This window comes from Macrobrachium nipponense, chromosome 33 (assembly GCF_015104395.2).
Source record: "Macrobrachium nipponense isolate FS-2020 chromosome 33, ASM1510439v2, whole genome shotgun sequence".
In the NCBI taxonomy this organism is placed as follows: Eukaryota; Metazoa; Arthropoda; class Malacostraca; order Decapoda; family Palaemonidae; genus Macrobrachium; species Macrobrachium nipponense.
In genome coordinates this window covers 49,301,619-49,319,118 of record NC_087219.1, presented here as the reverse complement: position 1 = coordinate 49,319,118, position 17,500 = coordinate 49,301,619, and the positions used below count along the sequence as shown (strand labels likewise).

Genomic DNA, 17,500 nt, shown 5'->3' with positions numbered 1-17,500 from the left:
AATTGAACAACGCCACCGTATTCAGCGTTATCAGAATATAATGTAGAACAGTATGAAATGGATGGTTTTTGAAATACTGAAATCAATATATATAATTAAATTCACTAGACACCATGCGTTCTATAAGATTCGCCTAAAAGTCAAGCAATACTAAATATACAGAAGTAGGCCGTGCTTGATCGTTACTTCTCTACTAGCAAATGGAGCTTTTCACATATCACACGATTCTAAGAAAAATAAACTACCATTTCCATTACTAATCATCTAAGAATTGAACTCAAGTTCTACTGAAATATATATATGTACATATATACATATATATATATATATATATATATTATATATATATATATAATATATATATATATAATATATAATATATATATATATATATATTATATATATATATATATACATATATAATATATATATATATATATATATATATATATATATATATATATATATATATATATTATATATATATATATATATATATATATATATATATATATATATATATATATATATATATATATATATATATCTATATATATATATATATATATATATATATATATATTATATTATATATATATATATATATATATATATATATATATATATATATATATATATATATATATATATATAAATATATATATATATATAATATATATATATATATTATATATAATATATTGATCATATATATATCAGTATTCTCTCATTCTATGCGTAAATAAGTGTAATTACCTTTGGCTCGCCTGGGACAGAGAGGTGAGTCCCACTCACATCAATTGTCTCCGTCTAAAAGTTATAATCATTAGAGATAGTTAATGCAAGCGAGAGGAAGATGGGGAGAAAAATAAAAGCTGATGAAGTTAGAAACTGAGGCAAGAACTGGAAGAGCAAACACTGACGATGGATAAAGCAAATCAACATTATTTGCTCCAGTAAATCTCCTGTGGAAACATTTTTCATTAGATTTCAAAAGAAAGGCAAAATGTAATTTATTTCCTCTACATTTTTATCTCTTGAGGTTAAGTTCAGCAACAATGGATTGACCAAGGTATTATTATGATAATATAAGACTTTTCATTCATTTCCAAAAGTGGACAGTTTCTGAGTGATGCAAGGAAGTTTGGAATAATAGCCTTTGCCGATGGTGATCTGAGAATGACCACAGTGTGGGAGAAATGAGGATGTCTTCGTGTTTAGGATAAAGGGACGGAAAAATAAATGGGTTCGAGTCGATATTATTACAAAATCGTATCGTGTTGCCCTTGCTAAGCATATCTGATTGACCTCCAACTTTATTTCCTTAAGATTCCTTATTTCGGGGTTTCTTAACAAAAATTTGAAGTGGTTTATTACCGAGTGATGTGGACACGTTTTGCCAGACATTCCTTGTCGATGACATTTATCTACTCAAATCACTAATTTCTCCGCTGATGGGAAACACTGAAGGAAGAGTTCATGCGATTTCACACACACAGATATACAAGGACTAATCAATTCAAGACTATTTAGGAGAGGGGACACCAACAGTGAATTATAATACCGTTTATATGCATATGCAGTTCTAGTACACTTACGTGCATTTGTCGCCATCATGCGTTCCCAGTTTCTCAGATCATAAAACATGTGCTTTCAAAGGGGTCGATGGGAGTTAGTAAACAAATGTTGCAAGACGTGTTTCTCATAAGTTTAGTTTTACTGTTCAGGGTAAAGTTCAACATGGAGTGTAGAGTGCTATTTTGTTAGGTCGACATGTTAATCCTGGTGAGTGTAGAACCCATCTAAAAGATAGGCTATTGAAAGAAAGTTGAATGCAACCAATCATCATTTTTACTGAAGTTAATGTTAGCCAGTTTGAATGAGGGAATTATGCCAATATCAAGTAAAAATGAAATGTTGATACATTTATTTAGATTAATAATAATTTTAAGAAAATTAGATAAGGATTCAGCGTCCCATTCTGGATCAGCCACCAGCTAACCAATCTCACATCGGTTTAAGAGTAAGAATAGTGATAATTTGGATTCAAGGAAGATTTTTTTATATTCAATAACATTATAAAAATAAAAACAGGTTATACAGTATATTAATTATCTCCGTCAATAAAAATATAAACAGTTTATACAGTATATTGATTATCTCCGTCAAAAATTGGGTAGTACCTCAAATTACTTTTACCCTTAGATTCACAGTTTTGAGAATTCTAAGTGCTCATAGAAATGGTATTGAAAACTAAGTACTCATAGAAGGTGTAAAGAAAACTAAGTACTTAACTAATGCAAAGTTAATCTGAATTCATTAGTTATGACTGAAGTAATTAACTATTTTTATGGACTATTAATATAAGGGAGAAGTGTTAGATCAGAACAGTAAACTCACGCAGTTATAATACTGCCCATTTGCGTGTTTTGGCAATTTGCAACTGCATGGTATACTGGCGACCTGTTTTTAGATTATACTTGCCTTACGCCAACACAGCCTCATACTTGTACGAGTAGGTCGTAGATGAGCCAAGACAGTGTCAGATTTAAGGTTTCGAGTATTTGTTATAAAGTAGTAAAGACATGCAACAAATAAGTGTTCCAAATTTTATTACTGTTATAGGAGCTAAATCCTTTTATCACAAGGGAGAGAATACCTTTTTGAACCATATATTCTATTTTGGCTGGAGCATGGCTCGCGGAGCATCAAAGACGGGGAGCAGTTAGTTGTTGAAAAAAAAAATATTTAGTTTAATTTGATGCAAGTGGCACTAGATTTTTGACATAATCAAAACTGGTAAAAATGGTTTTCCTTTCTCTTTACACTGTGAAAGATATGGAGACAGAGCACCTGTTTTGACCAGAGATAAAAGTCACTCCTCTTGTCACTCGAGTGAGATTGATTGGACCAGGCCGATGCAATCTTAAAAAACTATTGAATTCGCATTTTACATTATTACATTATTTTTTGTTATCTGTTGGTATATATATCTACCTGTGTGTATTATATATATGAATTTATATATATATATATATATAATATATATTATATAATATACCCTATAATAATCATATATATAAAAATTAATTATAATATTAATGATTATTATTATTATTATTATTATTATTATTATTATTATTATTATTATTATTATTATTTTTGGACTTTGATTGCTCTCAGAGAGACGGAATGCTTTGTCCACCAAGACAAAATTCAAAAGATTCTCTTTATACCTGATGTTGTCCCTTTGAATTTTAAAAATTTATTGTGTATTATATATCGTCAAAATGGCCATTGGGTCAATTTCCCTCTCGTTGCTTTCAGTGAATATTTTGTCTTGCGTATTTTAGTGATGGATACTGGCTGAAATGTCTTTATATTAAAATCAAATCACACTGCACTACATTAATTCGTTTCCTTAAACCAAGAATAAGTTCGTTTGTGAATGTGAAAAACTTTTTTTTTTCCCGTAGATTGGAAATATAGAGTAATATTATATGGAACTCATGTTATTCGATTGCAAATGTGATATAAAATACTTCCACCTATACAGTTATCAATGACCGAAAATCCATATTGGCATCATCATTATTTATTTTACAACATCAGATTCAATTAGCAATATCTGAAAAATGTACTTTCGAAAATAGAAGATGCAAATATTCTTTTTGAAACTCCATGTCATAATTACTCTGCAAGGCGACTCCGGTAACATACTGCAGGCTACACACATTAAGGCAATTACAGTGCGGTAAATTGCAGGTCTTGAGGGGCTGCAATCCTGGGATGCACTTTTTTTTTCTCTTAACACAAGGGTGCAAAGTACAGGATTTAAGTGCAGTTTTTTTCTCAACACACATACATCACTTAGCACAGTGCTGGGAGGGGTGGGGGGTATGGGACTGCTGTGACAGTGCATTAAAGGTATATATATATATAAAAGGTAAGGGAAGAAAAGAAGGGTCATGCTGGCTTCAGGTAGTCACGTGGAAGGCTCTGTATTGGTTCAGATTGAAGCAACTGAATTAGGTGGTTATTTAATTTAACGAAGTCGTTAGTGACTAATGCATTACCTTGATGCTATTCCCCTGGCATTTTAATACATTTTTTGTCTATTTATTAGTTTATTCTTTTTCATAGTGGGATCTCTTCTCTCTGTATTTCCCTTTACTTTCTCTTACTTCCTAATGAACACAATATTTGGAAGCTTGAATTTCAACTCAGTGGCCCCTAAGGTGGGCTTGTTCCATACGAATAGGATTCGTCTTTTGAGTGATAATATTACCAATAATATCATCCCATTAGGGCAGTAGAATTTACTAACTGTAATGTGTCAAGCATTGTTGGATCGTGGAGAAATTGCTCCTTCACTAGCTTACTGGTTTACAAGTATTCATTCGGAAATACCGCTTTATCATTTCTGGTTTGGCATGATTTGATTTGAGTACAGTTCATTAAACTGGATGTTCTTGAAAAGACTGTGATTTATCGTGTATGATACAATGATAAATGGCATCTTTTACACAATAGAATTTCTCAAGCGTATTCTCGCGAATTTTACTGAAAAAATTTTTGTTTTCTCTAAAAGAAAACGATTGAGACGGCTTTGTCTGTCCGTCCTCACTGCTTCTGTCCGCCCTCAGATCTTGAATACTACAGAGGCTAGACGGCTGCAAATTGATGTGTTGATCATCCACCCTCCGATCATCTAAAATACCAAGTTGCAGCCCTCTAGCCTCAGTTTCAATTTGATCAACGCTGTTGGACAGGGCATCACCGGGCCGCAGCTATATAGCTTTACAAGCTGTACAGAAAACGCTGTTGCGCCAAATAAATTTCTGCGCATTTTTTACTTAGTTATTCGTGCAAAGTCAAGTATATCTTAATTTAACCAGACCACTGATCTGATTAACAGCTCTCCTAGGGCTGGCCCGAAGGATTAGATATTTTGACGTGGCTAGGAACCACTTGGTCACCTAGCAACGGGACCTACAGTTTATTGTGGGATCCAAACCACGCTATACCGAGAAATGAATTTCTATCACCAGAAATAAAGTCCTCTACTTCCGCGTTGGCCGAGCCGGGAATCGAAGTTCGGACCACCGGTTTGGCAGCCGAGTGCGAAAACCACTCGTCCAACGAGGAGCTGAATTGAGCTGTATTAGAAAGGACTCATTATTTTTATTTGCCTTTTATGAATTTAGATCAGCTTTGTTTTTCTAGGTTTAATTACTAGTTTTTAAGAATCATTTTGTGGCAGAATAGCCTTTGTTTTGGATGAGCATTTGTTTATTTTATTTTTGAAATTTAAGTGTCCGTTGTCTCGTCATTTTAAGTGTTTAGCGTAAAGTGCTTAATTTAACGTTTCTCAGTGTGGTTAGGCGCCTCCTCCCCGTTTGTTTATATTACCGAACTATCGTTTTAGAAAACGATTGTTTCTTCTTTTTTTATATACACGAGTGTTTATGAACGCGTCTTGGTGAGGTCTGGACGTTGGTGCTAGGACAGTTCAGTTCGGGCTTGAGCACTCCCTTGATATCATACCTTGAGCAGCATACTTATTTGGACTTTGGAGGACGACTATTTGGCTGTTTATCTGGACGACGATTCTTTGGATTACGCTTTGATCCACGCCTTGGTCTGTTGCTGCAGGTTCTCTTGTCACCTGCGACTCGAGTGTCTCCTGCCTCGACCTGCGGCTCGTGTACTTCGAGTAGAGACTCGCAGGTGCTCCTGTCACCTGCGACTTGAGCCATCCTGCCTTTCCCTGACGAGGAGGAATTCCCAGGGAATTGGTGCCATCGCTTTCTTCTGGCACTTTCGTCTCCATTCAGCTGCTGTGGTTTTTTGGGAGCTTGCTACTCGTGAGATGGCCTGTAGGGGAGGCTGACGCCAGGTAAGACAGATGTGTCTGATTTTCGTTTGGGATCACCTTCCCTTTATGGTATTACTCTGGCGTTCAGGACCTGCCCTGTTAGCTGATTTGGCGAGTGGATCACGGCCCTAGTTTTGTCTCTCCTCTATACATCTACTGAAGTGGAGAGAACTATACATCCTTTGTATTATTTAATCTTATATATATATATACCATCTATGATATATATTGTCATATTTGCGTCGAGACTATATAACGTCATTCAGTAGGTCTATTATAGACAAGGTGTGCTTAGTTTTGTATTGATAGGTAGGATTTATAATGGTTTTCCTGTTATATTTACTCTGTCTTCCTTCTTTCTTGGAATTAGTACTAGGGTATTTATGGTCTGGCCAGCTAAATTGTTGATCCAATCAGTTTATTATTAATAACGGTTATTTCTCCTGTCTTTGTTAGGACTTAGCTTATTAGTTTTAGGGAATCCAGTGTGTTTCTAAGGACTGGTATTTGTCCTTCCTGGTTATCAAGTTATGTTATTTGTCATCCGACAAGGTTGATCTAAATTGTGTATTTAGTATTAAATATTAAAGTTTTGTTAAGTTTTCTTGAGTGTTTGTTTCCACTGACCTTTAGCACTGAGTTACATTTAATACTGACAACAATTATCATAATAAGAAACTTTTATAACAACCCCAAGGGTTGTAACAATTCCCAAGGGTTGTAACAATTTGGCGACCGTGACAGGATTGTTCTCAGGTGTACTCAGTGTTTTTGGTCCGTGGAACAGCACTTTGTTAATTTGGTTCAATATTTTCTTTAGTTTATAGAGTATTAACCTTTCTCCCCTGCTAATTTTTGATACATGGAGGATTTTGTGTTTGACCCCGCAGAGTTTTTTTAGGGTCGGTTGATTGTATAAAACATCTGCCAGTGCTGAATAAGGCTTGTCTAGTAATTGTGCTCGGTGGTTAGGTATTCCGTTGAGGGCAGCGGATACAAAAAATCAATTGTTGGTAGCTGTGAAAAGTAAGGTAGCTCAGGGTATGGCTGAAGGAGAGAATTTGGCTAGGGATTTTTGATAGTGTTTGGTGACAGTGACTCGAGCGAGAAGGTAGTGTGATTGAAGATGTTATGTGACAACCCAGGTCTTTCTTTGTTTGAAGATCCTCCTCGTACTGGAACTATTTTTGAAGGGCAGGCTAATTTGCAAATTAAATCTAATGTGTCTACTAACCCCTTTTTGGTAGAAAAACCCTGTCCCAGTGAGTGTAGCCCCCCAGTACAGCCTGTAGTGTCCCAGGAGGACAGTGAATATAACTTAATATGTAAACGGATAGAATTGATGAAACTAGAATTTGAGGAGAATGAGAGGGCGAGGCGGCATGAATTGGAGATGGCCAATATCAATTTAGAAATTGCTAGGCTGCAGGGCAACTCTAATAATTTTAGTACACCTCGGGGCAACTCTCAGGATAAATTTAATGTAGGTGCGGCCTTGAAATTGGTGCCAGTGTTTGACGAGTTGAATGTCCCAGAATTTTTCAAGGCATTTGAAACGTGTTGCCACCACCCGGCGTTGTCTTGGCCCCCAGAAATGTGGACTGTACTAATTCAATGTAGGTTGGTGGGCAAGGCTATAAGAGTGTATAAATGCCTTGGAAACGAAGGTAGGTAGAGCCCGTGACTACATAAGGTTAAGGCTCTAGTCCTCAAGGCATAGATCTGGTTCCTGAGGCCTATCGCCTTAAGTTCAGAAATTTTACGAAGCAGGCCTCCCTTACTTAGTGAATTTGCTAGCTTAAGGAGGAACAATTTGATGATTGGTTAAAAAGCCGCCAGGTGGTCTCTTTCTCCTCTTTGAGGGAACTCATGCTTCTAGAAGAATTCAAGAAGTCATGCAGTAAGGAATTGAAAAATTTATCTAGAAGAGGTAAAAGCTGTTAATTTAGGTAAGGCCGCCCAAATTGCTGACGAGTTTGTATTGACCCATCGAACTGGGTCTAGTAGTTTTGGGACTAAGGATTGTAATTTTCAATCTGCTAGCCAGTTAATTTTCAGAGGAGGTCAGGCTCTTTTGTGAATACTCGTGGGCAGGGTAACCCACCATAAAAATCATAAACCCGATAGTAACCAGGGAAAAGTCTCGAGTGGACAGGACACTCGTGTCTTTTTCAAAGATAATAGGTTTGGTTCTAGCCCAGGTAATATTAGAATAATAGAGGTAGGGGGACTTGTTTTCTGGTGTAATAAGCATGGGACATTATCAGGCACAGTGTAATGCTAGAAGAAGGTACCTCCAAAGGAATAATATAATCCTGTGTCACTAATATCTACTTGTAAACCTGTTATCAAGTAATCCCATCATCGAAAACTGTCCAGTAGCTAGCACTAGTAATGGTAAAGTAGTAGCAGTAGTCAGTCTTCTAGCAGAAGGAGTCATGACTACTTTTATGATAAATATATTTTGGCCTGGTAAATTAATATCTACTTCTAAAACTATTGGTGTAAATTTTTGAGGGACACAGGGTCAGCTCGGTCTCTGGTTTTGAAAGAAACTTTGAAAGATTTAGTTGAATATACAGGGAATTTTGTTGTTCTGGGAGGGTTCCCGAACACTGTCGTTTCAGCTCCGTTAGTGGAGGTCAGATTGTCTTTCCCTGGTTATGATAAAGTGACAGAGTTGGCAGTTGTTGAGAGTCTCCCTATTCCTGGAAATTGATGGCATTTTGGGTAACGATATGTTAAACACCCAAGGACAGGAGTTGTTCCCCATATTGTCTGTGCACACCTGTCCAGTTGCAGTAACAACCCGTGCAGCAGCAAAAGCTGCAAATTTAATCGATAATGACGATGATTTAATCTTAAGTAATTTAGAAGTAGAACGTAGAGAGGCCCGGGTCCTTTAGATAGTAGTATTAGTAGTGTAGTTAGCAATGTTTTGAGACTGATTGGGACAGGTCTTCATTTATTGAAGCTCAGAAAAAGGAATTTAATTTTGATTTAGGTGACACTGCGGATTTGACTAAACCAGGTTTTGTGTGATTAATGGTTTACTATACCGGATTAGTCGTCCTTCAACTGATGACCTGAGCAAGACGTCTCGTATTGAACAAATTGTTGTCCCATCTCAATTCCGAGGCCTGTCTTGTGTCTTGCACATGATGATTCTTTTTCTGGCCACTTCGGTGTATGTAAAACTTTTCGAAAGTTGGCAGAATGTTTTTGGTGGCCAGGATTAAAATCTTCTGTGAAACAATTTATTAATGAATGTGAGGTTTGTCAAAGTGATGGGGAAACCCAACCAATTATCCTAAGCTCCCTTAAATCCAATTCCTGCGATAGGTGAGCCTTTTGTAGAATTAGTTATTGATGTGGTTTGGGGGTTCCTTTGCCTAAAACTAAGTCAGGATTTACCTATCTCTTGACAATTATGGATAGAGCATCTCGATTCCCTGAGGCCTTCCCAATGAGAAGGATAACATCTAAGGTTGTATTTGACAAACTAATTGAATTCTTTTCCTGTATGGTCTACCTCGTACTATTCAAACTGATTGCGGTACAAATTTTACTAGTAAGGTATTTAAAGGTAGGTGTGCTGAGCTGGCCATTCAGCACAAAACCAGTGTACCCTATCATCCGGAGAGTCAGGGGTGGTGGGGAAAGGTTTCCACCAGACCCTTAAATCTATTTTGAAAAAGTATTGTTATGAACAAGGGGAGGAATGGGATAAAGGGCTTCCCTTTGCTCTCTTTGCTCTAAGAAATCACCCGAATTCTTCAATTGGTGTAGCTCCTTTCGAACTGGTCTTTGGACACAAAGTACGTGGGCCTTTGGAGATTTTTCATGAGATGCTTGAGACTGGTCGAGGAGGGGATGCAAACGTAGGAGACTTTGTGGAGGACTTGAGAAAAAAATTATCTAGAGCCTGGAAATTTGCCAGAGAAAATTTGGCTAGTTCTCAGGCTGCAATGAAATTAAATTTCGATAGGAAATCTAAACCACGGTCGTTTGAGCCCGGAGAATTAGTTTTAGTTTTGAGTACTGACTCTGACAATTTCCTTGAACCAAGATATAAGGGACCCTGGAAGGTGTTGAGGAAGTTGTCAGAGGTGAATTATGAAATAGAGGCTCCTGGGACCAAACGGAAGTGCAGGATATTCCATATAAATAGGTTAAAACTTTATACTTCAAATAGACATGATCCTCTTGCTATTAGTTTATGAGCCTGTGGCTGAGGTTATGGATTTACCTTCAGAGGATTTGGAGGATTTAATTTGTCAAGTGTCTTCTGATGCTCTTTTTGATAATATTCAAAATTTAGAAGTTTTGAAGGAAGGGCTGGAGCATCTGGAGATTGCTCAAAGGAGGGATGTAATTAATTTAATTTCTTTTTTTCCAGATTTATTTCAGAATTCTCCAGGTCTAACTAATTTTTCTTGAGCATGATGTAGATGTTGGAAATGCGTTCTTCCTGTAAACAAACGAGTCCTTATCGGCTGAATCCCGTTAAGAGGGATATAGTTATAAGGAGATTAAATATATGCTGGAATCACGATCTCATCCAACCTTCCATTAGCCCATGGAGCTCCCCGATAGTCCTTGTTAAGAAGTCGGACGGAAAGTTCCGTATGTGTGTAGACTACCGTAAGGTTAACGCGCACACTAAGAATGACTCTTTTTCCTTTGCCTCGTATAGATGACTGTCTCGATCAGATAGGGGCTGCTAAGTTTATTACGAAATTGGATTTATTGAAAGGGTATTGGCAGGTTCCCCTGTCTGATCGAGCACGAGAGATTTCTGCATTTGTCACTTCTTCGCTTTACGAGTGTAAGGTAATGCCCTTTGGGATGAAAAACGCTGCCTGTACTTTCCAACGTCTTATGAACCGGGTTATTTGTGGTTTAGAAGGTACAGAAATCTATATAGATGACCTGGTAGTCTATAGCAACGACTGGAGCACACATATGTTACGATTAAGTAAAGTTGTTTTGAAGCATTAAGGGCTGCCGGTCTGGTTGTGAATCTTGCCAAGTGTGAGTTTTGGCAAAGCAAAATTGTGCTATTTTTTTTGTTGGGGTCACGAGGTGGGGGTTTGGGTCAGGTGGCACCTAAACAAGCCAACCTCGAGGCTATCATAAATTTAAAGAGGCCGTGCAATGTCAGAGAGGTTCGGCGAGTGCTGGGCATGACTGGGCTATTATCGCAGATTCATGCGAAATTTCCTTTCCAGACCATTTGCTTCAGCGCACCTTACCAAATTGTTTAGAGAAATTGGGCAGAAGTTTGTGTGGTCTTCTCAGTGCGAGGAAGCATTTATTAAACTTAAGATGGTATTAGTATCTAATCCAATATTGACTTCTCCTAATTTCCAGAAACCTTTTATTATTGCAGTGGATGCCAGTGACATAGGTATTGGGGGTGTCCTCTTTCAAAGGAACGAGGTAGGAGAGGTTCATCCTGTATCATATTATAGTCGAAAGCTACTGGCCGCCGAGAGAAAATATTCCACCATTGAAAAGGAGGCCCTCGCCTTGGTCCGTACTCTTGTTCATTTTTAAGCCGTATGTGACTAATTGTTCGTTTTTTCCCAATGAAATCTGGACGGACCACAACCCGCTGGTTTTCATCGAGCGCATGAAATGGAGCCAACCGAGAATTTTACGTTGGGCTCTGCAATTGCAAGAATTCTCGCTTGTGATAAAACACGTTAAGGGATCAGAGAATCGAATTCCCGATGCCCTTTCAAGGATATAGACTTGATCACGATTTGGCTCCTCTCCCCTCGCCCTTCTCGTCTCTTCAGTTGGTTTGCGTTAATCTTAGGGATGTGAGCATGAGTATGAAGTGTGTTTCGCTTGAAGTTTGGTTTATTAGTTTTATTAGGTTTTCTTAGTGAGGCATTTAATGATTTGTCTGTTTTTCTTTTGAACCAAAAGGAAAACCTGTAGTGACCAAAGTGCGGGCGGTCATACTGTGGTAGTGTCTGTTATGTGTAAACTCAATGTTATTGGCTGAATTAGAGACAGTTCAGTGTCTCGTGGTAATTATTTTGTGCTAATTTGACCTTTTGGTTTATTTTGATTTATGTTTTCTCTGTTGTTTAGGCTGGTAAGTTTTCTTTGTGTGACAATTCAGTTATTGATTTTCGTTTGTTGTAGTGTTATGAGAATTCTTATTTCAGGTTTCACACAGAGACTTTACTTTGTCTTGAGAGTGATAAGTTAATCCTTTTCTCTTTACAGGTTTTATGTTTTGTATTAAAAAAAATTTATTCTATTGGAATAATTTTTTTTTGTTTTTGGGGAGGAAGGTATTAGAAAGGACTCATTATTTTTTATTTGCCTTTTATGAATTTAGATCAGCTTTGTTTTTCTAGGTTTAATTACTAGTTTTTAAGAATCATTTTGTGGCAGAATAGCCTTTGTTTTGGATGAGCATTTGTTTATTTTATTTTTTGAAATTTAAGTGTCCGTTGTCTCGTCATTTTAAGTGTTTAGCGTAAAGTGCTTAATTTAACGTTTCTCAGTGTGGTTAGGCGCCTCCTCCCCGTTTGTTTATATTACCGAACTATCGTTTTAACGATTGTTTCTTCTTTTTTATATACACGAGTGTTTATGAACGCGTCTTGGTGAGGTCTGGACGTTGGTGCTAGGACAGTTCAGTTCGGGCTTGAGCACTCCCTTGATATCATACCTTGAGCAGCATACTTATTTGGACTTTGGAGGACGACTATTTGGCTGTTTATCTGGACGACGATTCTTTGGATTACGCTTTGGATCCTCGCCTTGGTCTGTTGTCTGCAGGTTCTCTTGTCACCTGCGACTCGAGTGTCTCCTGCCTCGACCTGCGGCTCGTGTACTTCGAGTAGAGACTCGCAGGTGCTCCTGTCACCTGCGACTTGAGCCAGTCCTGCCTTTCCCTGACGAGGAGGAATTCCCAGGGAATTGGTGCCATCGCTTTCTTCTGGCACTTTCGTCTCCATTCAGCTGCTGTGGTTTTGGGAGCTTGCTAGCTCGTGAGATGGCCTGTAGGGAGGCTGACGCCAGGTAAGACAGAGTGTGTCTGATTTTCGTTTGGGATCACCTTCCCTTTATGGTATTACTCTGGCGTTCAGGACCTGCCCTGTTAGCTGATTTGGCGAGTGGATCACGGCCCTAGTTTTGTCTCTCCTCTATACATCTACTGAAGTGAGAAGAACTATACATCCTTTGTATTATTTAATCTTATATATATATATACATCTATATATATATTGTCATATTTGCGTCGAGACTATATAACGTCATTCAGTAGGTCTATTATAGACAAGGTTTTGTGTGCTTAGTTTTGTATTGATAGGTAGGATTTATAATGGTTTTCCTGTTATATTTACTCTGTCTTCCTTCTTTCTTGGAATTAGTACTAGGGTAATTTATGGTCTGGCCAGCTAAATTGTTGGATCCAATCAAGTTTATTATTAATAACGGTTATTTCTCCTGTCTTTGTTAGGACTTAGCTTATTAGTTTTAGGGAATCCAGTGTGTTTCTAAGGACTGGTATTTGTCCTTCCTGGTTATCAAGTTATGTTATTTGTCATCCGACAAGGTTGATCTAAATTGTGTATTTAAGTATTAAATATTGTTAAGTTTTCTTGAGTGTTAGTTTCCACTGACCTTTAGCACTGAGTTACATTTAATACTGACAACAATTATCATAATAAGAACTTTTATAACAACCCCAAGGGTTGTAACAATTCCCAAGGGTTGTAACAATTCCCAAGGGTTGTAACAAGCTGAATTCGTGCAAAGTAGTAAACCTTCCGCTCGTGATTATCCGCAGCCCTTGGAAGAGAAATGGGTGTTCGGTGACTACTAATTGATTAACTGTTCATAATTTTCAAGGCATTTATTACAGTTTCGTTTTCGCGTACGATCGACTTCCCGTCGAGGATTGTCCGTAACTCTCGTCTTATTGGGGCAATTGAAACACGGACCCCGAAGCAGGAGAACGTTATTATTACTGTGCTAGATTTGACAGGGAACTATACGAAATCCGTCTTAATTCTGTAATAATAGCATTAAATATAGCAATGATATAAAATTGATGTAGGGCGCGTTTCATCATTTCAAGATTATATAAGTTGCTTCCTGCGCTGTCTGGGGGAATCATATCGAAATTTGAGTCTAATTCTGGAATGACATCAATGTTCTTTTTGCTTTTGAGAATTTTGGTTCATGTGAATCTTGGGTAGGTCAAGCGACCTTATTTTAAAACGTTATGTTCATTTCTGTAAAGAATATAAATGTAACTAAAATATTTTAATTTTGTACAAGATTAAGACAATTTTTCGTTCTAAAGACATTTTATGGGTTGTGTATAACTCCATTCTGATTACTTCTCATGTTTCATATGAGCAAAATACGAATTGTCATTTCATCATCATAAATCACCTTCATAATTAAAATAATTTCACTGGATAAGATCATTTACAATGCATAGCACATTTTTATTCAGATAGAATCTCGGTGCGGTGAGTCTTTCGACTTTGGAGAAATCTCGGTGCGGTGAGACTTTCGACTTTGGAGAAATCTCGGTGTGGTGAGACTTTCGACTTTGGAGAAATCTCGGTGTGGTGAGACTTTCGACTTTGGAGAATCTCGGTGCGGTGAGACTTTCGACTTTGGAGAAATCTCGGTGTGGTGAGACTTTCGACTTTGGAGAAATCTCGGTGTGGTGAGACTTTCGACTTTGGAGAAATCTCGGTGCGGTGAGACTTTCGACTTAGGAGAAATCTCGGTGTGGTGAGACTTTCGACTTTGGAGAATATCAGTGTGGTAAGACTTAAGACTTTTGATATAACAATAATTTTCAGTGCAAATAAATACTGAGAAGAATCAGACCTGCCGCCTTGCAGGTGTCTACCCGAAGCCAGTATTATCCCAAGTGCTGGTGACTATAAAAGTGCATGTGAGGGGAAGAAGGGAATAAGGGCCATGTTATCTAGTTTAGAGGGCGTAGTGCGTGAAGACGATCCCCGACACCCTCCTCGGGCGGCAACACTTACGTGAGACAGGGCGCGGGTTGGAGATCCGGGCACGGGCGTGCCGCCAAGGGGCGTTCGTATGCTCTCGGGCAACATCTCCAGCAGGGTTGTCGAGTGGGGCTGGTATCGCAGGATGAGGACGCAGGTGGATACCAGGGTGTAGGCCAGTAAGGTACCTGTGTGATGGGGGATGCAATGTGGAAGTCTGTAACGGTTGTTACAAGTTGACTGTTGAGATGAACGTGACTGGAGAAATTTCTGGAGGATTAGAGAGAGAGAGAGAGAGAGAGTAGGAGAGAGAGGAGAGGGGGGGGGGGCGCTGTTTGGGGTGGTCTGGGGAAATGGGGTCAGAGAGGGCGGACGAGTTGGTATTATATGGGGCAGAGGCCATGAGGAGTAGCAGTTGCTGGAGTTATGGTAGTAGTAATAATAAGGAACAGAAGATATCAGATTTTTTTACTTTTTATAGTAAGAGTATGATGTACTAGTTTTTATTTCGTGTTTTTTTATATATAATTAAAATTATGCTTAATGCATAACATATATACTTATGTATATGCATATATATGCACAAATACATACATTAGTGCATAACTCATAGGAACCGAGGATTTTAAAATCAATGTACCAAAGGAAAGAAATGAAACAGAAGTGATATTCCTGACCAACTTTGTGGATATGTCATTATTATTATTATTATTATTATTATTATTATTATTATTATTATTATTATTATTATTATTATTATTATTATTATTATTATTATTTCAATGCACAGTAACCCAAGAATGAATATAAATTTATTCTCTCTCTCTCTCTCTCTCTCTCTCTCTCTCTCTCTCTCTCTCTGGACAATCACTCATTAGCGTCTGGTGTTATTTATTCATACGTCCATACGCATCACTTCTCTGCAAACTTAGCAAAAAAAAAAAAAAAAAAAAAAAAAATTGAGAAAGAGGGTTAGAGAAAGTGAATGCGAATTCAGGACTTGAAAAAGAAGATGATCTTTTTAGAAGCACCAGAGGAAGCAGAGGAAAAGGGGAATAAGCTAATTTGATGAGGAGAGGCAGGAAAGCACATAGAAAATAAACGAGACGGGGACGTGATCTTTTGAGGATTTTGGTGGGCGGTGGGCCGGGGGTGAGCAGGAGACTTGAGAAGGCAATACGCTAATTTTATCGGAAAAGAAGGGAAAAAGATATAGTTGGCGATGAAAGACGGCGAAAAAACTTAGTATTTGAAGAATAAGAAGAGAAGAAAAAGTATCATAAGAATAAATGGTATACACAGTCTGTAACAGAAGAAAAAAAAGATACAAAGAAATTTTAACACAAGTCGAAAGAGTAGGAAACGGATGCAGATTTTTAGAGAGGAAAATGAATAATAATAGAACTAGAATACGAAAAGTAAGAGGATCTAATTATAGGAAACTAGGAAACAATAAAGAAAGCAGAAGTGGAAGCTCAATAATGACGGAAAGAGAAGACGAAAAGGAACAGGCTATTTATAAGAGCAGAGAGAGAGAGAGAGAGAGAGAGAGAGAGAGAGAGAGAGAGAACAGAAGATAATTAAGCAGAATATATTCAGCAGTGGCAACAACTGAGAGTTAATGATTAGCAGAATAAATTCAATACTGCCAAAACCTGGGAGAGAAAATGATTAGCAGAATAAATTCAAAACGGTCAACAACTGTGAGAGTTAATGATTACCAGGATAAAATCAAAACTATCAACAACTGGGAGATTTAATGAATAAGCAGAATAAGTTCAAAACTGGCAACAAATGGAAGATTTAAGATTAGCAGAATAAATTCAAAATGGTCAACAACTGAGAGAGTTGATGAATAAGCAGAATAAATTTAAAACTGGCTACAACTGTGGGAGTTAATTAGCAGAATAGATTCAAAACTGGCAACAAGAGTGAGAGTTAATCATTTGCAGAATAAATTCAAAACTGACAACAAGTATGAGAGTTAATGCATATGCAGAATAAATTCAAAACTGGCAAAAACTGGGAGAGCTAATGAATATCAGAATAAATTCAAAACTGTCAACAACTGTGAGAGTTAATGATTAGTAGAATAAATTCAAAACTGTCAACAAATGGGAGAGTTAATGATTAGCAGAATAAATTCAAAACTATCAACGAATGGGTGAGAATGGTTAGGAAAGTAAATTCAAAACTGGCAACAAACGGAAGAATTAACGATGAGCAGAATAATTTCAACACCGTCAACGACTTGGGGGTCTTATACAGCCACATACCTATGGACATCATCTCGACGAGCACCTCCAGGGAGATCAACAAAGCAGCCATGGCAGCCCCGAGACCGAAGACCACCGTGGCCACTGCAGGAGTCCCTGTCACTATCCACACGTTGGCCAGACTCCTGCGGGGCGAAGGGAAGACCGATAACATATTTATGCTAGTCCCAAAGAGGCTCTGTTTGGATAACAGATTGGGATGCATGTCTTAAACTATTGGGATGTACCTTTCATTATTATTATTATTATTATTATTTATTTTTTTTTTTTTATTTTTTTTTTTTTTTGAATTTACAGGGGGGATTGTTACGATGCTTGTAAGGCACTTCTGTTTG

General features: G+C 37.5%; 1 protein-coding gene across 1 annotated transcript in view; it reads right to left on the bottom strand.

Moving 5' to 3' along the window:
* Positions 1-17,500, bottom strand: part of LOC135202853 (solute carrier family 7 member 14-like) — a 785,318-nt gene that overhangs the window by 15,609 nt on the left and 752,209 nt on the right. The window contains exons 9-10 of the mRNA XM_064232312.1: positions 17,166-17,290; positions 14,923-15,077 (exon numbers count right to left, since the gene is read on the bottom strand). Of these exons, the coding sequence (XP_064088382.1) occupies positions 14,923-15,077; positions 17,166-17,290 (280 nt within the window). The remainder of the gene's footprint in view (positions 1-14,922; positions 15,078-17,165; positions 17,291-17,500) is intronic.